The following is a 17,500-nucleotide window of genomic DNA, read 5'->3' as shown; positions in this document are numbered from 1 at the left end:
TTACAGCTAAACGGTTATACGTACACACACACACGCTTAACACAAACGACTGACAAAAAACAACCTGGGGATAATATACAAAAGAATTTGCTACACTCATAATACTGGAAACAAAACTTCGACAGAGGCTTGAACGTCCAAAGACTTCTTATAAAACTTGTTTAAACTGGTGGTCGAACTAGCAATATACAACTCAGTTAAATAAACTTATAGTAGGTTTCATCTCTTTTCTCCTACTCTTATAGATTACAGATTTTCCTACCAAAATACAATAATTTAAAAAGTGAAGATCTTTTCCACAGAAGCCAATAGTTATTTCTTTCAAAGATAAAGTAATATCTTCTTTCATATTTTCGTAGCAAAATAATTCAAACTCTATCCAGAATGCTTGTGGAAAAGGGCACAGATAAAATAATGTTCTAATTCTTCTCTAGAACGGCAACAAAAAGAGAAAGCATCTGAATATACTTTTCCCAATTTCTTTAGTAGAATATTCGTGAAAGTTATATTATTAAGAACTTTAAATTGAAAATCCTTTAGAAATGTCTTCATACAGACTTCAATAGGTAGAAAGAAGGGAGATCTCGGATAACTCTTTACGAGTATAACATTAAATTTCTGCTGCAATCTTTTTGCACCATTTGGTAGAGTAGCTTTCAAGTCAATAAGCATACTATAATAATGTTTGCATTTGGCCACCCCTACATCAAAGAAATTATTATTATAATAGAAAACCAGTTTTTCACTCATTCTGACATCATCTTCCTTTAATACACCTTAAGATATTAGGAATAGCTGCTCATAAACCAGTCCATTGTAAGAAATTGAATTTTATATTCGTTTCATTTTTATATCCAGAGATTCTAAATTACTCGCGGGTTTTTTTTTTTTTTTTCAAAATGGCGGCAAGGCGTTTGGTCGAGGTGACAGACGAAGAAATTAATTGTTTTATTAAAGAAAATTCATTTTTTTCAAATAATCGCCTATGTAACTATACTAAAACAATCATTCGCCTCAGACTCGGCGAATATCGATCAATAAAAACCTCAAGTTCGTCTCAGTTTTTATTCACCTCGTCTTTGGCGAATAATTGTTAAATAATCGCGAAGTACTTGCGGTAGCGCTAATTTGTCAGTATTTTGGAGTGACGTTTTCGTTGTCGTTTCCGTTGTCAGCTTGCTTAAACTCCCTAACCAACGGGAAAAAAATAAGGTTTTGAGGACAACGTAGCATATTTACGTCAAAGCCCCGCGTACCAAACTATAGTGAAACTAAGCTAAACGCTTAGAAATCTGACTTTATTGTTGCCACATGTGGCGCGAAGTTTTTTTTACCTCCCTTATGTTGACAAAGGTTACAGCAACGAAAAGGTCACTGTAAATAGCACTGTCGTAAGTTATTTGCGGATATACCATCTGGTTCATATTGTGCAACATAGACGAAGTATCGAAGGCACGGTTTTGAGACCTTCATCGTTGCATCGCGGCTTCTTTGTCGCCGAGACCTTGTACTAGGTTATTCGCTGGTTGAGCTCCTGTTATTCTCAAGGTTTCGTCGCTTTTTTTTTTTTTTTTTCGGATTTGCCCATTTTTGCACCAAACTAACACAGCCTAGTCCTAAACGAAAAAAAATTATCATTTTCTCATTCATTCAACGGGCTTAAAAAATTACCATCTCATGTAACATCCTCGGCGTATAACGTAAGTGATAAGTGTAACTTGCAACTAGGAAATTGGTTACATTGTATTTAGTTTCGCAGTGCCGCTTCCTTTCATGCTCTGGTTTCTTCCTTCAAGTTGACTTTTTTTTTCAACAATCATTGTAGGAAATCCACAAACCACTCCTGTTGGGAGAGACTCATCCACTGTGCAGTCTACAGCGGAGCTCACAGTGACTATGACGCCGACTCGAGACCAAGAAGGTGCTGGCAACGAGACTAATGGAGCTTCCTCGCGCTCTGCCCTGCAAGGCCTATTTTTCCTGTCCTATACTCTTTTTCTATGCTCATTATCCTTCAGATGAAGACACCACCATTGTGGACGCGTCTCAGAAAAGGAGCGTTAATGATGATAGTTCACTGATCAGCCTGTTACTTTAATGACATAAGTTATTTCCCTTCCCTTTTAGGTAGCCAACGGCGAGATTAGTTATGGCATTTTCAATTTTATTTATAGAAAAACAACGAAACATTAGTGAGAAAAGTACTAGACAGAATGCTTATTGGTGAGGTGAAGTGAGGGCGAGTTGAAAAGAGTGGGGATTGTAGCGATGTGCATTTTGTTATGGCCCCAATCGACCAACTGGCCAGGTCGTCTACAAGAACAATTTTCGCTTGTATCCAGTAACAGTGGCTACTTGCAGGTCATTTTAATTAATAGTGTAATCAAAGAAACAATAAATTGAGGACTGTTGTCAGTTGTGGTTGGTATCATGAAATTGCTAAATAAAGACTATGCCACTTTTCCTCAGATGTCCGGCAAAAAGTAGTGTCACAAAAACGTTGGTAAACGATCGCTGTCTGGAACTCAAAATAACAGTCGACACAAAAAGGTCACTAAACAAAACGAGGTTTTGATATAACAGTGTTTTTAACAAAGAAAATACTTTCGTGGTAACGTGTACGAAAAACGGAGCTTTCTAACTCGTTTCCGCGATTGACGCAAAGCCGTAAAGCCCTGGAGCAAGCTCTCTTGGTTTGGAGTCACACGCAAACGAAGGGCGAACGATATCTCAATGATGTCTCGCGCTGGCGAATTAATTGATCCGACACACGAGGACAGCACAGGAACGAGCCAGGCGTCAACGAATTCACAAAAAGAGTAGATGTGATCGTTTTCCGAATATTTTTTCTACACTAAATGCGAACTCGACGATGTAGATTTACATGAATTAGTCGGATCGAGTCACTACAATGTATGGAAGAGCGGTTTGTCTGTGCGTTGGTTAATTAACAATTATTCCATGGCTGATATTCTGGATATTGCTGATAGTATGACAAAGTACGCGGAAGTTGAGCTTTACTTCCAGCATTTTCAGCAGAATCGCATACAATTTATCCACTGAAAGCTTTCAAAAGACACCATTGTGGCGGTAAACTAGGTATTTCACAAAATATCGGCCACCTCTTGCATTACATGTTTACTTCTCCCTCGTCTTTATCGTTTTCTTCTTCGTCTTCTTTCATCTCTTGAATAACATGCAAATGACTCGGAGACCTCAATGTTTTCTCGTAACTCGAGCTCCTGCAGGTGTTGATTTTATCGGGTCCCTTGTTACTCTCCTGGTGAACAGTCGATTTTTCAGAGATTTTTCTATCGTTCACTTTGCTGGGACATGGAAATCCACCAAATTGTGCCGATGGCGATACTCCAGCCAGAGAGTGTAACAGGTAAGGATTGCTCGCAGCGAAGTAGTTGAACGGAACAACGTTTGTTCTTTGTCTTCCACGTTCGTTGTTACGAACTTTCAAGTAATTACAATAATAATAATAACACAGGTAAGCACCAATCATAACCACTGCTAGTGCGAATAGTCCTCCGACAAGGGGTAACACAAGGCCAGAGGTATCAGCCATTGTCCTCAACGATCCATTGATTCGGAATGCACTCGATGCCACTGAAGTTAATCAGCGAATCAAATTTAGGTTGTAAACTATTGTAGTTCCGTGGCCCTTATCCTTAGCGACTCATGCAAGTTGTTTTAGTTACGTTTCAAGCGTAAAGCGCCACTGACAGAGTTTGATTTATACTGTAAATATTCCAATTTGTAAGTTAGTGTTTCCAAAGTGTTCGTGTACGTGCCCAAACGCGAATACAAATGTATGTCTACAAAGAAAGTTGCGTGACCTTACTCTCATTTTAATACCATCCAGGTTATAATATTTGCCATCGTGGTTGTCATTTAATATTTGAATAGTAAAGAGACAGTTGGTTTTGTCACCTTTGTCATGTGACAACTTCGTCTTCAGGCTCCCACCTCTCGCTTTGAGAAATACCATCGAGAGTGAACAAACGAAAGGAAGAAGACGTTTGAAATTCAGGCTACGTAGCTGGCGGGATCAGAGCCTATGTCACATTTTTCGTGCAGCTTGTCTCAGCTCGCGATTTTGTTGCGATAGAAGTTACACGAAAAAGTGCCCCAGTAGTGACCCCTTGGAGCATCATCATCACCCTTGTCATCACCATTATCTTCACCTTCACCCCTCCATAAGATGTGTAGATGGTCCTCGTCGACGGACAAACAACACACACATCAAAATATCCTGTAACCTCTTGCAACAGGGTCTGGAAGGGGTTTCGCGTGATCCGTGAATTGATCCCAAAAAAGAGCGTGAGTCGAGAAAACTGAAGAAATACAGCCGTGATTCGTGAATAGTGACGCCTGATCCTTTAAAGTTGTAGTGCGTGAATCGAGATTTCTGCCTTTATAATGTCGTGAACATCAGTCAACCCTACACGAATACATGTAATTTGTCTGTCAAGATGGTTCCAAACAGGTCTCCTGTTATTGTTATGTAACATAATCTACCATTGTCATGTTTCGTACATGACCTCTGTTGACTCATTTGTAGTTCACATGAACTGAGATCAGAGACGCGTTGAGAGACGACATGTTGTAATCATCTGCCCAGGTCACTGCCAATCAGAGGTTGGCTCGTTGGAAAATGAAAAGCTGCCTGTCAAAATTGTAACACAATGTTCACGTCCGGTCGCCTGGACGTTTTCAATGGCGAGCGCCAGAGTAATCGAACCGTCCAAACTAAGTCGAACTTTATGACAGGTTTTTAACATCATAGAAAAATCAACGACCAAGGAAGTAATTTCATGGTAAGGTAAGGTAACTTTATTTAAAGTCGCAAACGTAGGGAGAGGTTGCCCAAATCTCCCGAGCCAGTGGCTCATGTTAAGTTTTGAAGTTACAAAACAAAATGTGAAAGAGGAGAATTGTAGAGCTACGATGTAACAGCAATGAACTTCATTTATACTTTATCAAAGTCAAACAAAGGGCCAAGAATCGTTGGGTTATGGATTTCATCACCAACTTTTTGTCGCCATCCCATCTCAGGGTCAACTGATAAGACCCAGGGGCGGATCCAGAAATTCCAGAAAGAGGGGGGCGAAGAAATTGCAGCGACAGCGCACCCCTCCTCCTCCTGGGAGCATTTGTGACCAAAACTTAAGGCTTCAGAGGACACAATTTGAGAATTTTTAAACGATGCCAGAAAGCGATGTCGAAGTGGTATTATAAGTAAATTATTCACACGGTCTACTAACAAAGATGACATTATATATTCAATTTTTCATACGTGATGTATATCTATCAAGGCAAAATGTATTTGAGATAAGAAAAGCTCTGAAACTGAACTAATCATGATCTAAAGTAAAACCACCTGATGCACACTGTACCACTTGGAATTCGGTTATTTACAGAAGCTCTTTAAATACAGGGAAAAAAGGGGGATGGCCTCAGTCTCCCACTAAATCCGCCCCTGAGACCATCTCTTTTCCTGTAGTCATGTGTAGAAGTAAAGTCATCACAAGGAAAGCCGTTTAATCATAATATAGAATTGATCAATTCTCTATCCAACTACGTGATACGTGAATTCCCCCAAAAAAGTTACGTGATTTGTGAATGTACGGAAGATTAACCCGTGATTCGAGGTCTAGACCCTGTTGCAAAAAAGTGTGACAGCGATTAAATGTGCCAGCGACGTTACTTAACGATCCATGCCATGCACTGGCTGAAAAGGAATAGTGGCCTGACTGCCTCAAGATCGACGTATCAATTTGCGTTAAAAACGTTCATTATTGTTGAATGAAAATTTAAAATTTGAGCTTAAGCTCAACGTTCTTATTATATTACTATTATCGTTAATAAATTAATTCAATCCTGTGTGGCATCAAGTTGCTTGTCACAGGCTAGTGCCACTTGCTCTAAATGCCGCGAAAAAAAAAAACGTTTGCATTTATGCACCTCCATACAGACAGATGAAAATTACCGAGCAAAAACGCCGGTCTCTCCATGTATATAAGTGGTTTGTAACCATGCCAATCCTCGGATAGCAATGCTTCAAAGTACAACTTGCTGGTGGACGAACAAAAGGAGCTAATAAGATATTTTTTGTTATCGTCCGTGCCGTCCGTGCATCAACATGGCGGTGATGACGTAGGGTGAAACCACCTATTACAGATGCAGTTTATAAATTGCAAAGTTTCTCTACATATAAAAATGACTCAGGCACTTAGTAGTTAATTGCAATTTTTTTACTTATATTAATTCCCTGCGAACAACGGAGCCCTTTGCTAATGTTGGCTTTTCATATAATGACCTGTCTATATTTATTCTACTCTTTCCGTAGTGCTAATATATATGACTTTCACATATAGTCGCTATGTTCGTTAAAAATGAGCCAAAAGAATCACTTGTGTCCGAAATGCACCCAATAGGCTTAGACGTAAAGGGACGGTCCCTTTACGCGAAGCTTTTGCTACTTATTTCGAACAATAAGGTAAGGGTGACGGTTAGAGTTATTTTTCACGGGCACCCAGCGAGCAAATTTGAGAGACGTTTCTAGGCTCCGTGTAATGTATCAAGACTGTCTAAAGATATGTTTTCTCGAAAAGCCACACACGCAATTCTAAAAGCTGCTCGCGTCAGCTCATGATTCAAAATGGGTCACCGTCCAGAAATAAAGAAATACCGCTAATTTCGTTCAGCTTTCTTCTAATTCCCACATATATGGAATATAAATAGATATCTCCTATTCACGAAAACTACGAAAATTCTAAACAAACGGTTTAATGGTCACTTTAAATCCGTTTGTGTTGGCCTGTGGCTCCACCCGAGGGCGGACTTGAATGAGCGGGTGACGCATGCGTAAATGCTGATCTTGTAACCCCCTCATTTTTCCTGATTTTACAACTTTACTCGTTTATATCTTTGCTTTCGGACGGTGATTTTTTTTTTCATTTTTTGCATGTTAGCTTAGATTAATTTAAAACGTTTGTCTTTCAAATTTAAACAAATCTGTAGGTGAAAACAAAAAAACCTGATTTTTCTGAAAAACTGGCCTACAGATTTTGTTGAGTTTTAAATGTTACATTACTTCAAGCATTAGTTAAGATCTTATGGCGACAAAATCACCGGGGAAAAATTTCCAGGTCGGCTAAAGAATGGCACATTTATTTCCGATTCATCATGAAACGTTAAAGAGAATGGACTGGGAGGCTAGAAAAGGTCGCTAATCGAGTAGTGGTTGACAGTTTTGAAAACTCGAGGAAGGTTGCGGGAGGTCAGAAACTGTGCAGCCGTGTTGTGCATTATAGTGGGGACTTACAGAAGAGACGGTGGCTAGGGCAACGACAACGCCACGAAACAAGACTATCATTGGTTAAAAGATAAAAAATAAACGTACTGCAAGAGTGGCACGAGCGCCGGTTTCTTTTACCTTTATTTATACTACTCACAAAAACGGCAAAGTAAGAAAATAATCAAAATTAAGATGTCTGTAATCTACTCTCAACCTGGATATGTTCTTTGTCAAGGGAGGATGACGGGAGAGAGAACACATCCATGCACAGCACATGGGCCTCTTCAAGTCCCTCATTTTCTATGGACCTTTTCCAATGATAACGTTTTTTTTTCAAATCCGAGGCCATGATTGGCGTCTATATTAATTAAGACACCTGAATGGTTATCATTGCGACTGCGCGACCCGTCAGGGGCAACCAACGTCAATTTTCGGAAAATATCTGTTCGGAGGACAATTTGAGATCTAGAATTTTCGGAACACTTGTTGTAAAATTCCTTGCTTGCCTGCCTGTCCTAGGATTTTCGAACACCTAAAACATGGTATAATTGCCCATTTTTAACGGATTTTTTCCCTAAAAAGGTCACCTAGAATTTTCGGGAGCCTTTTTTTGGCTGAAAATTTCGAAAAGGTAAGTTTTGATCTCTATAATTTTCGGATCACTAGACTTTCAGCTAGGGAATCCGAACAGATGAAAAATTTTTGGGGGATAAAAATATGCCTATATTGACCGTTTAAATACGAATATACGTTTAATAATGCTATGTTTAAGTGGTTTTGAACTATATTCTCGTTGGGTGCTCCTGACCCGACGGCACGAGACCAATACAGGAACTTCAAGATATACGACGCCGACGTCGATGAAAATGTCACTTTAAAATATAACTTTGCAATATCGTAAGTCCTTCGCGATTATTCCTCTCGTTCACGTCGTACAATGTACAATGTGGACGAAATATCCTAAAAATAAATTAGTACGAGCGGTTTCAGAGTAAGAATAGAGAATGAAAGATTCAGAGTTGTGCGCTCGCGTTGTCGTCAAAACCTCAAATTTGGTGATTTCACGTCGTTGTTGTGCAGTGTACGGCACGAATTTGTTCTAAAATGCGTGCCGCACGTGGAACACGATTACCTTTCCTCTTTTAACCAATGATATTGTTGATTCGGGGCGTTCTGGTCCGGGTTGCTCGAAGCATGGTTAGCGCGAACCAGCGTTAAATACCATGGAAACCTACGTAGGTTTTGATACCTCTTAACCAACGGTTAGTACTATATAACCAGGATTCGAGCAACCGGTCCCTGGTTGATGACCGCGTCGTATATCTTAAAGTCCCTAATAACTTTCACAGCGTGGCGCGGAGCTTAAAATAGATTGAAAAGAAAAACTGCCATGGGGCATGGGCAAATGTTCTCTTCTCTCATCCTCTCTTGTCTTAGTATATGTTCTTAAAATTTTGGCAAACAAAAAAGTGTGTACATGAATAAACTTCCCATTCTTTACAAAACAACAAAATCAGGCTGTTTCGGGTTTAATATCATTGTAAGTTGGTTACTGAAGGAAATCCAATCAAATCGTTGGTCGGTTTTTGAGGAGAGAGGAAAATCGGAGTACCAGGAGAAAACCTCTTGAAGTAGAGAAGAGAACCAACAAATTTAACCCACGTATGACGCCAAATCTGGGAACCGAACCCAGGCCACATTGGTGGGAAGCGAGTGCTTGCATCCCTGCTTGTGGCTGTTGAAACATGGCCACCTTTATTTGCAGCTATGGCTGAGACTGAATTAGAATGTGACTTTAAATACTGTACACCAAAAACTTTAGTTGCCGATTTCGTCAGGTAAGTTTATCATAGTTTCGATAGAGTAGCGGTTATATATAGTGAGAGGGGGTATGTATCAAATCCAACTTTGTTTGACACACCGATATCAAACTTTTCTCCCCAAGTTATAAGCTGCTGAAAAGAACTCCGGTTTCGCCTTGCTGAAAGAAATGTTAAAGTGTGTCGGTTACCAATATCTTTTGCCCTTTGCGTGCCTTGTACATGTTATCTTTCTTGACCCTCACTAAATAAAAACAAAGGTATTACGTTTACAATCTGATTCATATGACCTACCCACTTCCAGTTCCGAAAACTGCGGAAATAACCAAACGGAGGAACTTACTGACGCAAAGCAAGCGATGGTCTGTTAAGCTATTAATTTAAACTGATTTGGCAGTTTTGAAGAGGAGAAGAGACGACGTAGTGCACTCTTTCGCAGCCGTTCTTTAGGGCGTCACGCAGCATTCGCGAGGCGCGACGCTCCAGAAACTGCAGCGAAGGAGATTATCCTTGAACAAATGGGACCCATTATTTTCTTGGCCATGTCAATCTACGTGACAAAGCTTTAACAGAACACTTCATCAAGACTGTCAAGCGTACGTACACAATCAATTCGAATACTCTTCCGCCCAGGCAAGTTTTTGCTGCATCCTTAACTGTCAGAGCACTCGTTTGTGTGGAATATCTTCACAAGGACCATTCCGAGTTTGCCGTTTCTCCCCAAGGCAAGCCCTCCGCCGTGTTCTAAATTTGTTACGTAGCAATATGGATTTTGAGCTTTATCTTGCCCCGATGGTTGCATTGTTGTTTTTCTTTCTTGTTGCTATTATTACCTACTGCTGTTACAGCCGCGGACAGGTGAGCAGAAAAGATCGAGAGGTACATCTAAAGGACGCTGAGTTAATCGTGGTCGAAACCAAGAAAGGATCACACAGCGCAGTGGAAGACTTCTTCATTATCAAGCACCTCTGAAAAAGCGAGCGACTGCCTTTTCTCGCGAACTACTGACTGACAAGTCCTTGAACTGACACAAAAAAAATCAATCGAAACTCCAACATGCACAGTCTCCTTATATCGTGCTTCAGGTGGCCATAAATTTGGTGTAGTCTTCAAGTACAAGAGCAAAGAGCCCAAAATTTGATGATTTACTTGTTTTTGATTTAGAAGAAATTTTTACAAGCTGCTAAACAACACGAGTTCTACAGAGGGACGACGGAACACGAACCCTAAAAATCAAAGAAAACGAGAACAAAAAGAACAATTTAGCTCAATTACTAATAGATAAATCCATCGACCTTCTATGATATCACAAATGTAAACTCAAATAGACAATTTCACTATTTGCGGGGTCGGAGAATAATCTTTGTTTGGCCACGCGGTGACGTATCGCTGAATGTTTGGGTGTGTACGATACACAGTGGTCTTCTCGCTGATCACCTTTTTCCTGTATTTTAGAGGAAAACATCAATATTACAGCCTTCGAAAGTTGTTTTGAGCCACATCACGGATTATTTCAGACAGTTTTGGCTATGGGCCAGTTAGCGGGTGGAAGCGTGCACTATCTTCGTACCGTGTTAATAACGAGAAGCAAATATGGTGGACTGTATGGACAACAAAACACTAGCACCAACCTTTTGACTTCTCTCGCATGTATCATATTTACTGAAATAAATTCTAGCAATGATCGTTAATTGTCTGGTGTTTGATCCCTCCCGTGGCCCGTCGTCATTAATTGAACGAGAACACTTAACCACTTTCCCAGTCTTCTTCTTCTTCTTTATTAATATATTTAGTTTGTTTTCTTCTCTTATTACGGGGCTATTTGCCCAGTCGACTACGGGACCACGGTGGCAGTCAACACAGCAGTGCGTCCATAGAAGTGTTTCCAAGTAGCCCCGCATTCTACAATTGCTCTCAGCGGGAGCATTTTGCCTGCAGAACTTCCTAAAAGTCAGTTCTTTTTAAGTAGAAAAATGAATTGTAGTGCTCTTCACTTTCACCTTAGCCTTCTCGGCATTGTTTTCCACAATTAACTGCACCTTACGATTTGACCACAAATTGACCCCACGAGTCCTAAGCTGGTGCTTGATGACAGATTGATTACAGAAACAACAACAAAAAAACGCCCGGGCTTGCTTCACTTTTATGATTATATATTGACTCCTATTTTTCACATAGCCGTTGTCGTCGACGACAAGGGACCAGAAGAGAGAGAGCCTGGGTTCGAGGTTGGCACAAAATCATGAGGATCGAAGAACAATAAAAAAATGCGTTTTGGACAAGCAGTGAAAGATGTTTCCGGCGTTGAGAGGAGCAAAGAAACGTGATTGGACGCACATTTGACGTACTTGCTGTGAGAAGATGCAGTGCATCGTCACCATACGGTAATATAGATAGGGGATAAAATTTCACTGCGCATGTTTGTCTGTGGCATGGCGGACAAGTGACGGTCGGTCTGCGCTCTGAGAAAGTGCTTGCCAATTCTCTTCACCAGAGCCTCGGATCGACCCAAGGTTCTCTGGGCAACCCTGAAACAAAGTGTCTTCTCATTGGTTTTCGTGAAAAACAATCAAAACCGTCTCTATTGGTGCATTCATGTTAGCACGAGGACTGAGAAGGCGCCGTAAGGTTCAAATAGCCAATTTTTGGCTATACGAATCCTACGGCGCAGGTTCTCCTACATAGAGTTTGCCAGAGCTTTTTTCTCCCTCAGTCAAGAGAAGAGCTCTGGGGTCGAGATTGGTGCTTACCAGCTTAGCATGTGTACAGGCGCGCCGGTCACTCTCCTAAGAAAATTGGAGAGCGGCTGTGCACAGGCTATTGCCAGCTCTGCTGTACTTGTTGTTTTAGTAAACGACAATGGATGTGAAAACGTCATCAGTTGGCAAGGCTCGATTACCCGGCTCTATAGAGGTTTTGCACGGCAGCCATGTTGCATGGCAGGAACAATAGAGTCTTTTTCCTATGGGAACAACTGTTCTTTCTAATGCAAAGCATTTTCATTGTTCCTGCCATGCAAAACCTCTATTTCGGGAAAGGAAACCGCGCTGAGGAAGGAACGAAGATCGGACACGATAGGGTGGCGGAAATTGAGCCTAAATATTGGCCCGGCACAATTAAAACTATTTTGCGTTCACTCCTTCGAAACGCGGCTGCGATATATTAAGGAGATCATCGCAATGAAATAAGAAGATTTTGCAGTTGAGAAAGAAGTCTGAGGGGAAACAGGACTGAACGAGGTTCATGACGTTGCAACTGCGTTGCACACCGCTTCTCGCAGATCGAGTACGCGGCGATGGCCAAAAGGATCGTGGCTCTGGGAGCGAGAATACATCCACGCAGACTCTCCCTTGGAACGAGGCTGCGTTTGAGCGACATTCCAAAATGGCGGTCAAGCTTGGACGACTCGCGGCAAACAACACAGCATTTTTTCTGTGTGATATACAGGAAAAGTTCCGACCCTCCATCAGATACTTTCCGGAAATAATCAAAGTTGCACAAAGAATGGTGAGATACCTTTTTAAGGATGAACACTTAAGACAACACATTGAAAATAAGTTGCGTGTTTACATTCATGCCTGGATCCGATTTTATGTTGCCGAGTGAATGAATTTTATCACTCTTTGAAGTCCCTTGGTCCATCATAAATCGGAAACAGGACGAAATTATCATTGCAGTAACCCAGGCTCAAAAGGGTTTTAATTTTGAGCTAAAATCGTGAAAACGGGAAATTAAGCTTAGTAATAGGCCAGTTTCGTAGTGGATCGAGCATGAAATGGAGGCTAATGCGAGGGATTCTTTTCACATGCAAATTATTTCCCCTGCATTAGCCTCCATTTTATGCTAGATCCAGTCTAACCTTGAGAATACAAATCTGGCCTATTGGTTTAGTGAGCAACTATCTCAGAAATAGGCCATTTTGGAAAATACCATAATACTCTGTTTGTCGCCCAAAAATTTGCATAAGCATTGTTTCCAGTTTCTTTTGGGACTTACAATGGTCCCAAGAAAAAAACAAAAACAATGCTTATGCAAAATTTGGGTGGACAAACAAAGAGAGTTATGGTATTATCCAAAATGGCCTGTTAGCTCGGTGACTTTACCCTGTGTTTTGTGTGCTCTGCCATAAGGCAGGTCCAGTCCTATAACCATCTGTCCATGGCACACCTCTTAAAATTAGCATAGTCTTTGCCATTCTTGACTGAGTCCAAAACCCTATTTTCCTCATTGTGGGACCTCATGCCTTTGATTCTTCCTTCTTTAACAATTGTCAATAGATCACCATGTCTTAATGTGTGCCCTAGCCATCTCCTCTACTGATTCCTAATGATGTCAACTACTAATGTCTTGTTGTCTCTCTCCCACTGGGGTGAGTGCCTCCTCATTAAAAACTGTGTCAGCCTATGAGAGTCCTAGCAACTTTCGCCAGAGCCATGTCTTGCAGCTCTCTAACCTTCTAGCATCCTCCTGATTGCCCAAGTTTCAGCTCCATAAAGTAGTGTATTCCAAACTAATGACTTAACAAGTTGCTTTCTCAGTGTCAGTCAGCAACTCTTTCCTTGCAGAGAAGAGTTCCTTCGCATGTGCAATTCTCGTATGAACGTCTCTTCCACAGTCATTTTCTTGAGGTTACCTTCCTGAGGTGACGTTTTTTTGCATACAAATGAAATTCATTATTTCTCATTGTAAAAAAAAAAAAATTCAAAAGAACTATGAATTTCATCTTTTTACTCCATTTTTATGAAAAGTTCTTGTGTCTTGTACTATGCTAGCAAATTTGATGGGGGTAAACCCATTGACTTCTGAACTGACCCCCCCCCCCTCCCCCCCAACTGACAAGGAAAATCATCTGGTGTTAGACAAAATAAAAATCTATTAAGTCTCTCACCTAGGAGTCAATAGGTTAAAGGGGACACAGTTTTTGAGTGGACGTAGAGGTTATTAACCCATTGGCTCCCAAACTGCCCCCGTTGACGAGTAAAATTAGAGAGCTTTAGATTCTAGTATAAGAACGACTGCGAGTACGAGATTTTCTCACAGACCAACAGTGAGCGCGTGCAAACCAGCGTCATTTTGGCGGGAAAAACATGATGCCGTCGTCATTTTAGTACGAGATTTTGCAAAAATGTCGTCGAATCAAAACAAGTCAACAACACAGTAGCAATTTTGGCATTTTTTGATGAGCAAAAAGGCTCAGTTACCAGCAATAAGAATAACTGAGCAACCTATACTGCTAACAAAGAGTAAGATTAAGCATACAGGTTATAAATTTCCTTAGTATTTTCGCTATAAACGGGCAGTCAAAACTCGTACTGGTTCTCGTCGTAGAATCTAAAGCTCTCTATTGTCTTGCATTAGACAACAAAAAGTCTCACTTCTTGGAGGCAATGGTTTAAGAAAATTTTAAAAATTAATGCCAGGTTTGAGGTGATTATTAAAGCTCAGTTTTAGGGAGTCTTTGATTCTTGCTGTGCCATTACCATGACAACAATTGGGACCTCCCTACCATAAGGCATAAGTGAAATTGTGAGTTTGCTTTACCTTTTTTTTTTTTTTTACAATTTGTAATTTAATGACTTGCTTTTTGTCTAGGCAACAGCTGCCAACATTTTGAAAATTCCAGTCATCGCAACGGAACAGGTATCAAAGAAAGTGGATTTGTGAGAATTGATTGATTGATCAATTAATCAATCAAGCAATCTACCGAGTCTGGTACTTGGCTGTGGGGAATTTAATAGAAATAAAGTCATCCAAAATCTGTCTGTTTGTCTGTATTGTATACCAGACTTGACAGTCGTTTGGGCTTGTTTTTTAGTATTAGAATTTTATGAACATTCTCTGACTGATTGACAGAAAGAAGGAGGCAAAACAATTTGCAAAAAACGTCTACCATGATCCAAAAGGAATTACAGTGTTACAGTTATAAGGAAGACGTATTTGCGCAGAGTTTTATTTTGACGGACTATCAAGAGAGAGATTTTGCATCGCATTTATGGCAATGGCAAATGTCAGGCTAATGTCAAGTAAAGAAACTACAATAGTGGGAATTTAGCTGATTGGAGTAACGTTGTCTCAGTAGGAGAGGCACAAGTTAGAATAAAGAAATTTTCATGCTGTCGTGACAGAAGCACCTGACCTCTCACTGTTTCCCATTTCACGTAATCACTATGCTAAATCTCCCAGGTTATTGTTCTTTTTCTTTAAGTATCCCAAAGGTCTTGGCAACACTGTGGAGGAGATTGATACCAGTCCATTCAAAGATCGGGTATTTTCCAAGACCAAGTTTTCCATGGTCATTCCTGAAGTAGAAGAACAGCTTAAGCAGCTAAATGTTGAGAACATTGTGTTGATGGGAATCGAGGTTTGTTTCAAAGCTTGTCTATTTTTTACCTGTGATGGTAGCCATGGAGACCATGTTCACAGGCTATCTCAGTAGGTTTCCTTGCAATTTTTTTTTCTCCATTTTGAATAAGCCTATTTGGAGGAATGTCACCTTTATACAGGTGTATTTAACGCAGTTCTCCCTTTCAAGTGCATGTTTTGGATCCCGTTTTGAAAAGGCAAAACCCCGTAATAAACATTTTGTAAACAAATATTGTAAAATAACTTTGTCCTTTCCAGGCTTCCACATAAGTTTGTAAGGCAGGGTGTCAACAAGGAATTCCCCCAGGTCAAATTTCCAAAGCTCAAACCAAACCAGTATAAAATTCTCTATTAATTTGTTGGGTCATGCAGCTGGCATTGTTGGCTTTTTGACATGAGACCCCCTTCTTTCTATCCTATAAAAGTTTTTAACTTTTAGCATTAAAATATTCTAATGCTGCAGTGCAATTGTTTACTTTCTTAGACGCAAGTTTGTGTGTTACAAACTACAATGGATCTACTGGAAAGAAACTACAATGTTCATGTGTTAGCTGATGGTGTCTCATCACGCACCATGGTGGAAAGAATGTTTGCTTTGGAGGTAAGAGTGCAACATCTTTTACTTCACTGGTTAACCATAGCTGAGCCATGCTTTTATGGTTTTCTACACTGGATTTTTCTTCCTGCACTTTGGCTGATATTTTTACAGGTCAAAGGTCATTGTTTTATCAACACAGAAAGTATCCTAAACATTCATAAAAGCTAATCTTAGGCCTAAGGTTAGCCTTTATGCATGTTTAGGATACTTTCTGTATTGGTCAAACAATGACCTGTGACCTGTGACTTGTAAAAAATACCAGCCGCCTGCACTTGAGATTTTTGGGTCACGTCAGGCAAAGCTGACACAAGTTGTAGAGAGTAAGTAACAGTGTAATTTAAACCTCCGGTAGCCAGACAAGGGCTGCTTGATACTGAAAATTTGTTAGCCTGTGTTCATGTCGCAATAGACCATTTTCGAGTTCTCACGGCTGGACTGGATTTAGTATGAAATGGAGGCTAATGCTGGCAAATTAATTGGTGTGTGAAAAGATTATTAAGTGACACACATGGGAGTGGCGACATGCATGACAAGAGGCGCATGCATGAGAAGCCCTCAAGAGTCTGTTGCTGCACGTTTCCTCCTTCACACCTGCACCTCCTGATACGACACAAGCTGAGTAACTAACAAACCTAGAAATTACATACCAAAATAATTATGATTTACAGAAAGCCATTTTGTTTTCTCTCCAATAACATTAGATAATGATCTCTGAGTTGATCACGCAAAACATGAAAGGAGCACCATTCACTTACGTGGTAGATGCTAATATTGTTAATATATTACTTCCTTTGTTTCAGCGTATCCGACAGATTGGTGGGTTTGTGACTACGAGTGAATGCACTCTCTTCATGCTCATGGGTGATTCTAAGCACCCTAATTTCAAAGAAGTTCAAGCTTTGGTGAAAACTGCTTCTCCAGACTCGGGTTTATTGTCTAAAGTGTAAACAAAGACTGACTTATTGTTGTGGGTGGTTGGGTTGTGTATGTTTTTAGACAAGCAGACTGTATACAAAACTCTAATCCACTGGACCCCTCAGGAACTATTCACGACCCACCCACCCACCCACTCATACTAGTTGGCCTCTCCCAAAACGCAGAGAACCCAGGCATATCGCCGTAACTTACTGTAAGTGAAGATGTGACCTGAAGAACAATATAATTGTGATTCTTTTTGGCTCACGAAACAGGAGTGATGGAAGTGATCTGAAATGCGTTGATTAGAATTGGTTACGTTTTGCGAGATACATGTATTAACAATGAAGGTTAAACTTCCACACAGATGACGAGGTACATGTCTTGCAGCGCGAGATATCCAGGCGAAAACGACTGCAGCAAAGAATAAAAAAATGAAAGGTCGTGTCTACTTTAATGGGATCATAGTCATGGTCAACAATACGTATTTTTATA

At 40.4% G+C, this 17,500-nt stretch overlaps 3 protein-coding genes across 3 annotated transcripts in view; 2 read left to right on the top strand and 1 right to left on the bottom strand.

The window, feature by feature from the left end:
- LOC138007813 (uncharacterized) overlaps positions 1–2,415 on the top strand; it is a 19,532-nt gene extending 17,117 nt beyond the window's left edge. The window contains exon 7 of the mRNA XM_068854891.1: positions 1,826–2,415. Within this exon, the coding sequence (XP_068710992.1) occupies positions 1,826–2,022 (197 nt within the window). The 3' untranslated portion in view covers positions 2,023–2,415. The remainder of the gene's footprint in view (positions 1–1,825) is intronic.
- Positions 2,416–11,984: 9,569 nt separating this feature from the next.
- Positions 11,985–17,500, top strand: part of LOC138007806 (isochorismatase domain-containing protein 2-like) — a 5,598-nt gene continuing 82 nt past the window's right edge. The window contains exons 1-5 of the mRNA XM_068854885.1: positions 11,985–12,636; positions 14,722–14,769; positions 15,335–15,490; positions 15,977–16,093; positions 16,891–17,500. The exon at positions 16,891–17,500 is cut by the window's right edge and continues 82 nt beyond it. Of these exons, the coding sequence (XP_068710986.1) occupies positions 12,373–12,636; positions 14,722–14,769; positions 15,335–15,490; positions 15,977–16,093; positions 16,891–17,037 (732 nt within the window). The 5' untranslated portion in view covers positions 11,985–12,372 and the 3' untranslated portion in view covers positions 17,038–17,500. The remainder of the gene's footprint in view (positions 12,637–14,721; positions 14,770–15,334; positions 15,491–15,976; positions 16,094–16,890) is intronic.
- LOC138007805 (dipeptidyl peptidase 9-like) overlaps positions 17,441–17,500 on the bottom strand; it is a 26,710-nt gene continuing 26,650 nt past the window's right edge. The window contains exon 19 of the mRNA XM_068854884.1: positions 17,441–17,500. This exon is cut by the window's right edge and continues 3,017 nt beyond it. The gene's annotated coding sequence lies outside the window, so the exon portion shown is untranslated.

Source organism: Montipora foliosa, chromosome 6 (genome assembly GCF_036669935.1).
Source record: "Montipora foliosa isolate CH-2021 chromosome 6, ASM3666993v2, whole genome shotgun sequence".
NCBI classification, from domain to species: domain Eukaryota; kingdom Metazoa; phylum Cnidaria; class Anthozoa; order Scleractinia; family Acroporidae; genus Montipora; species Montipora foliosa.
Note: the sequence above shows the minus strand (reverse complement) of the source record. Positions and strands in the feature narration are given on the sequence as shown.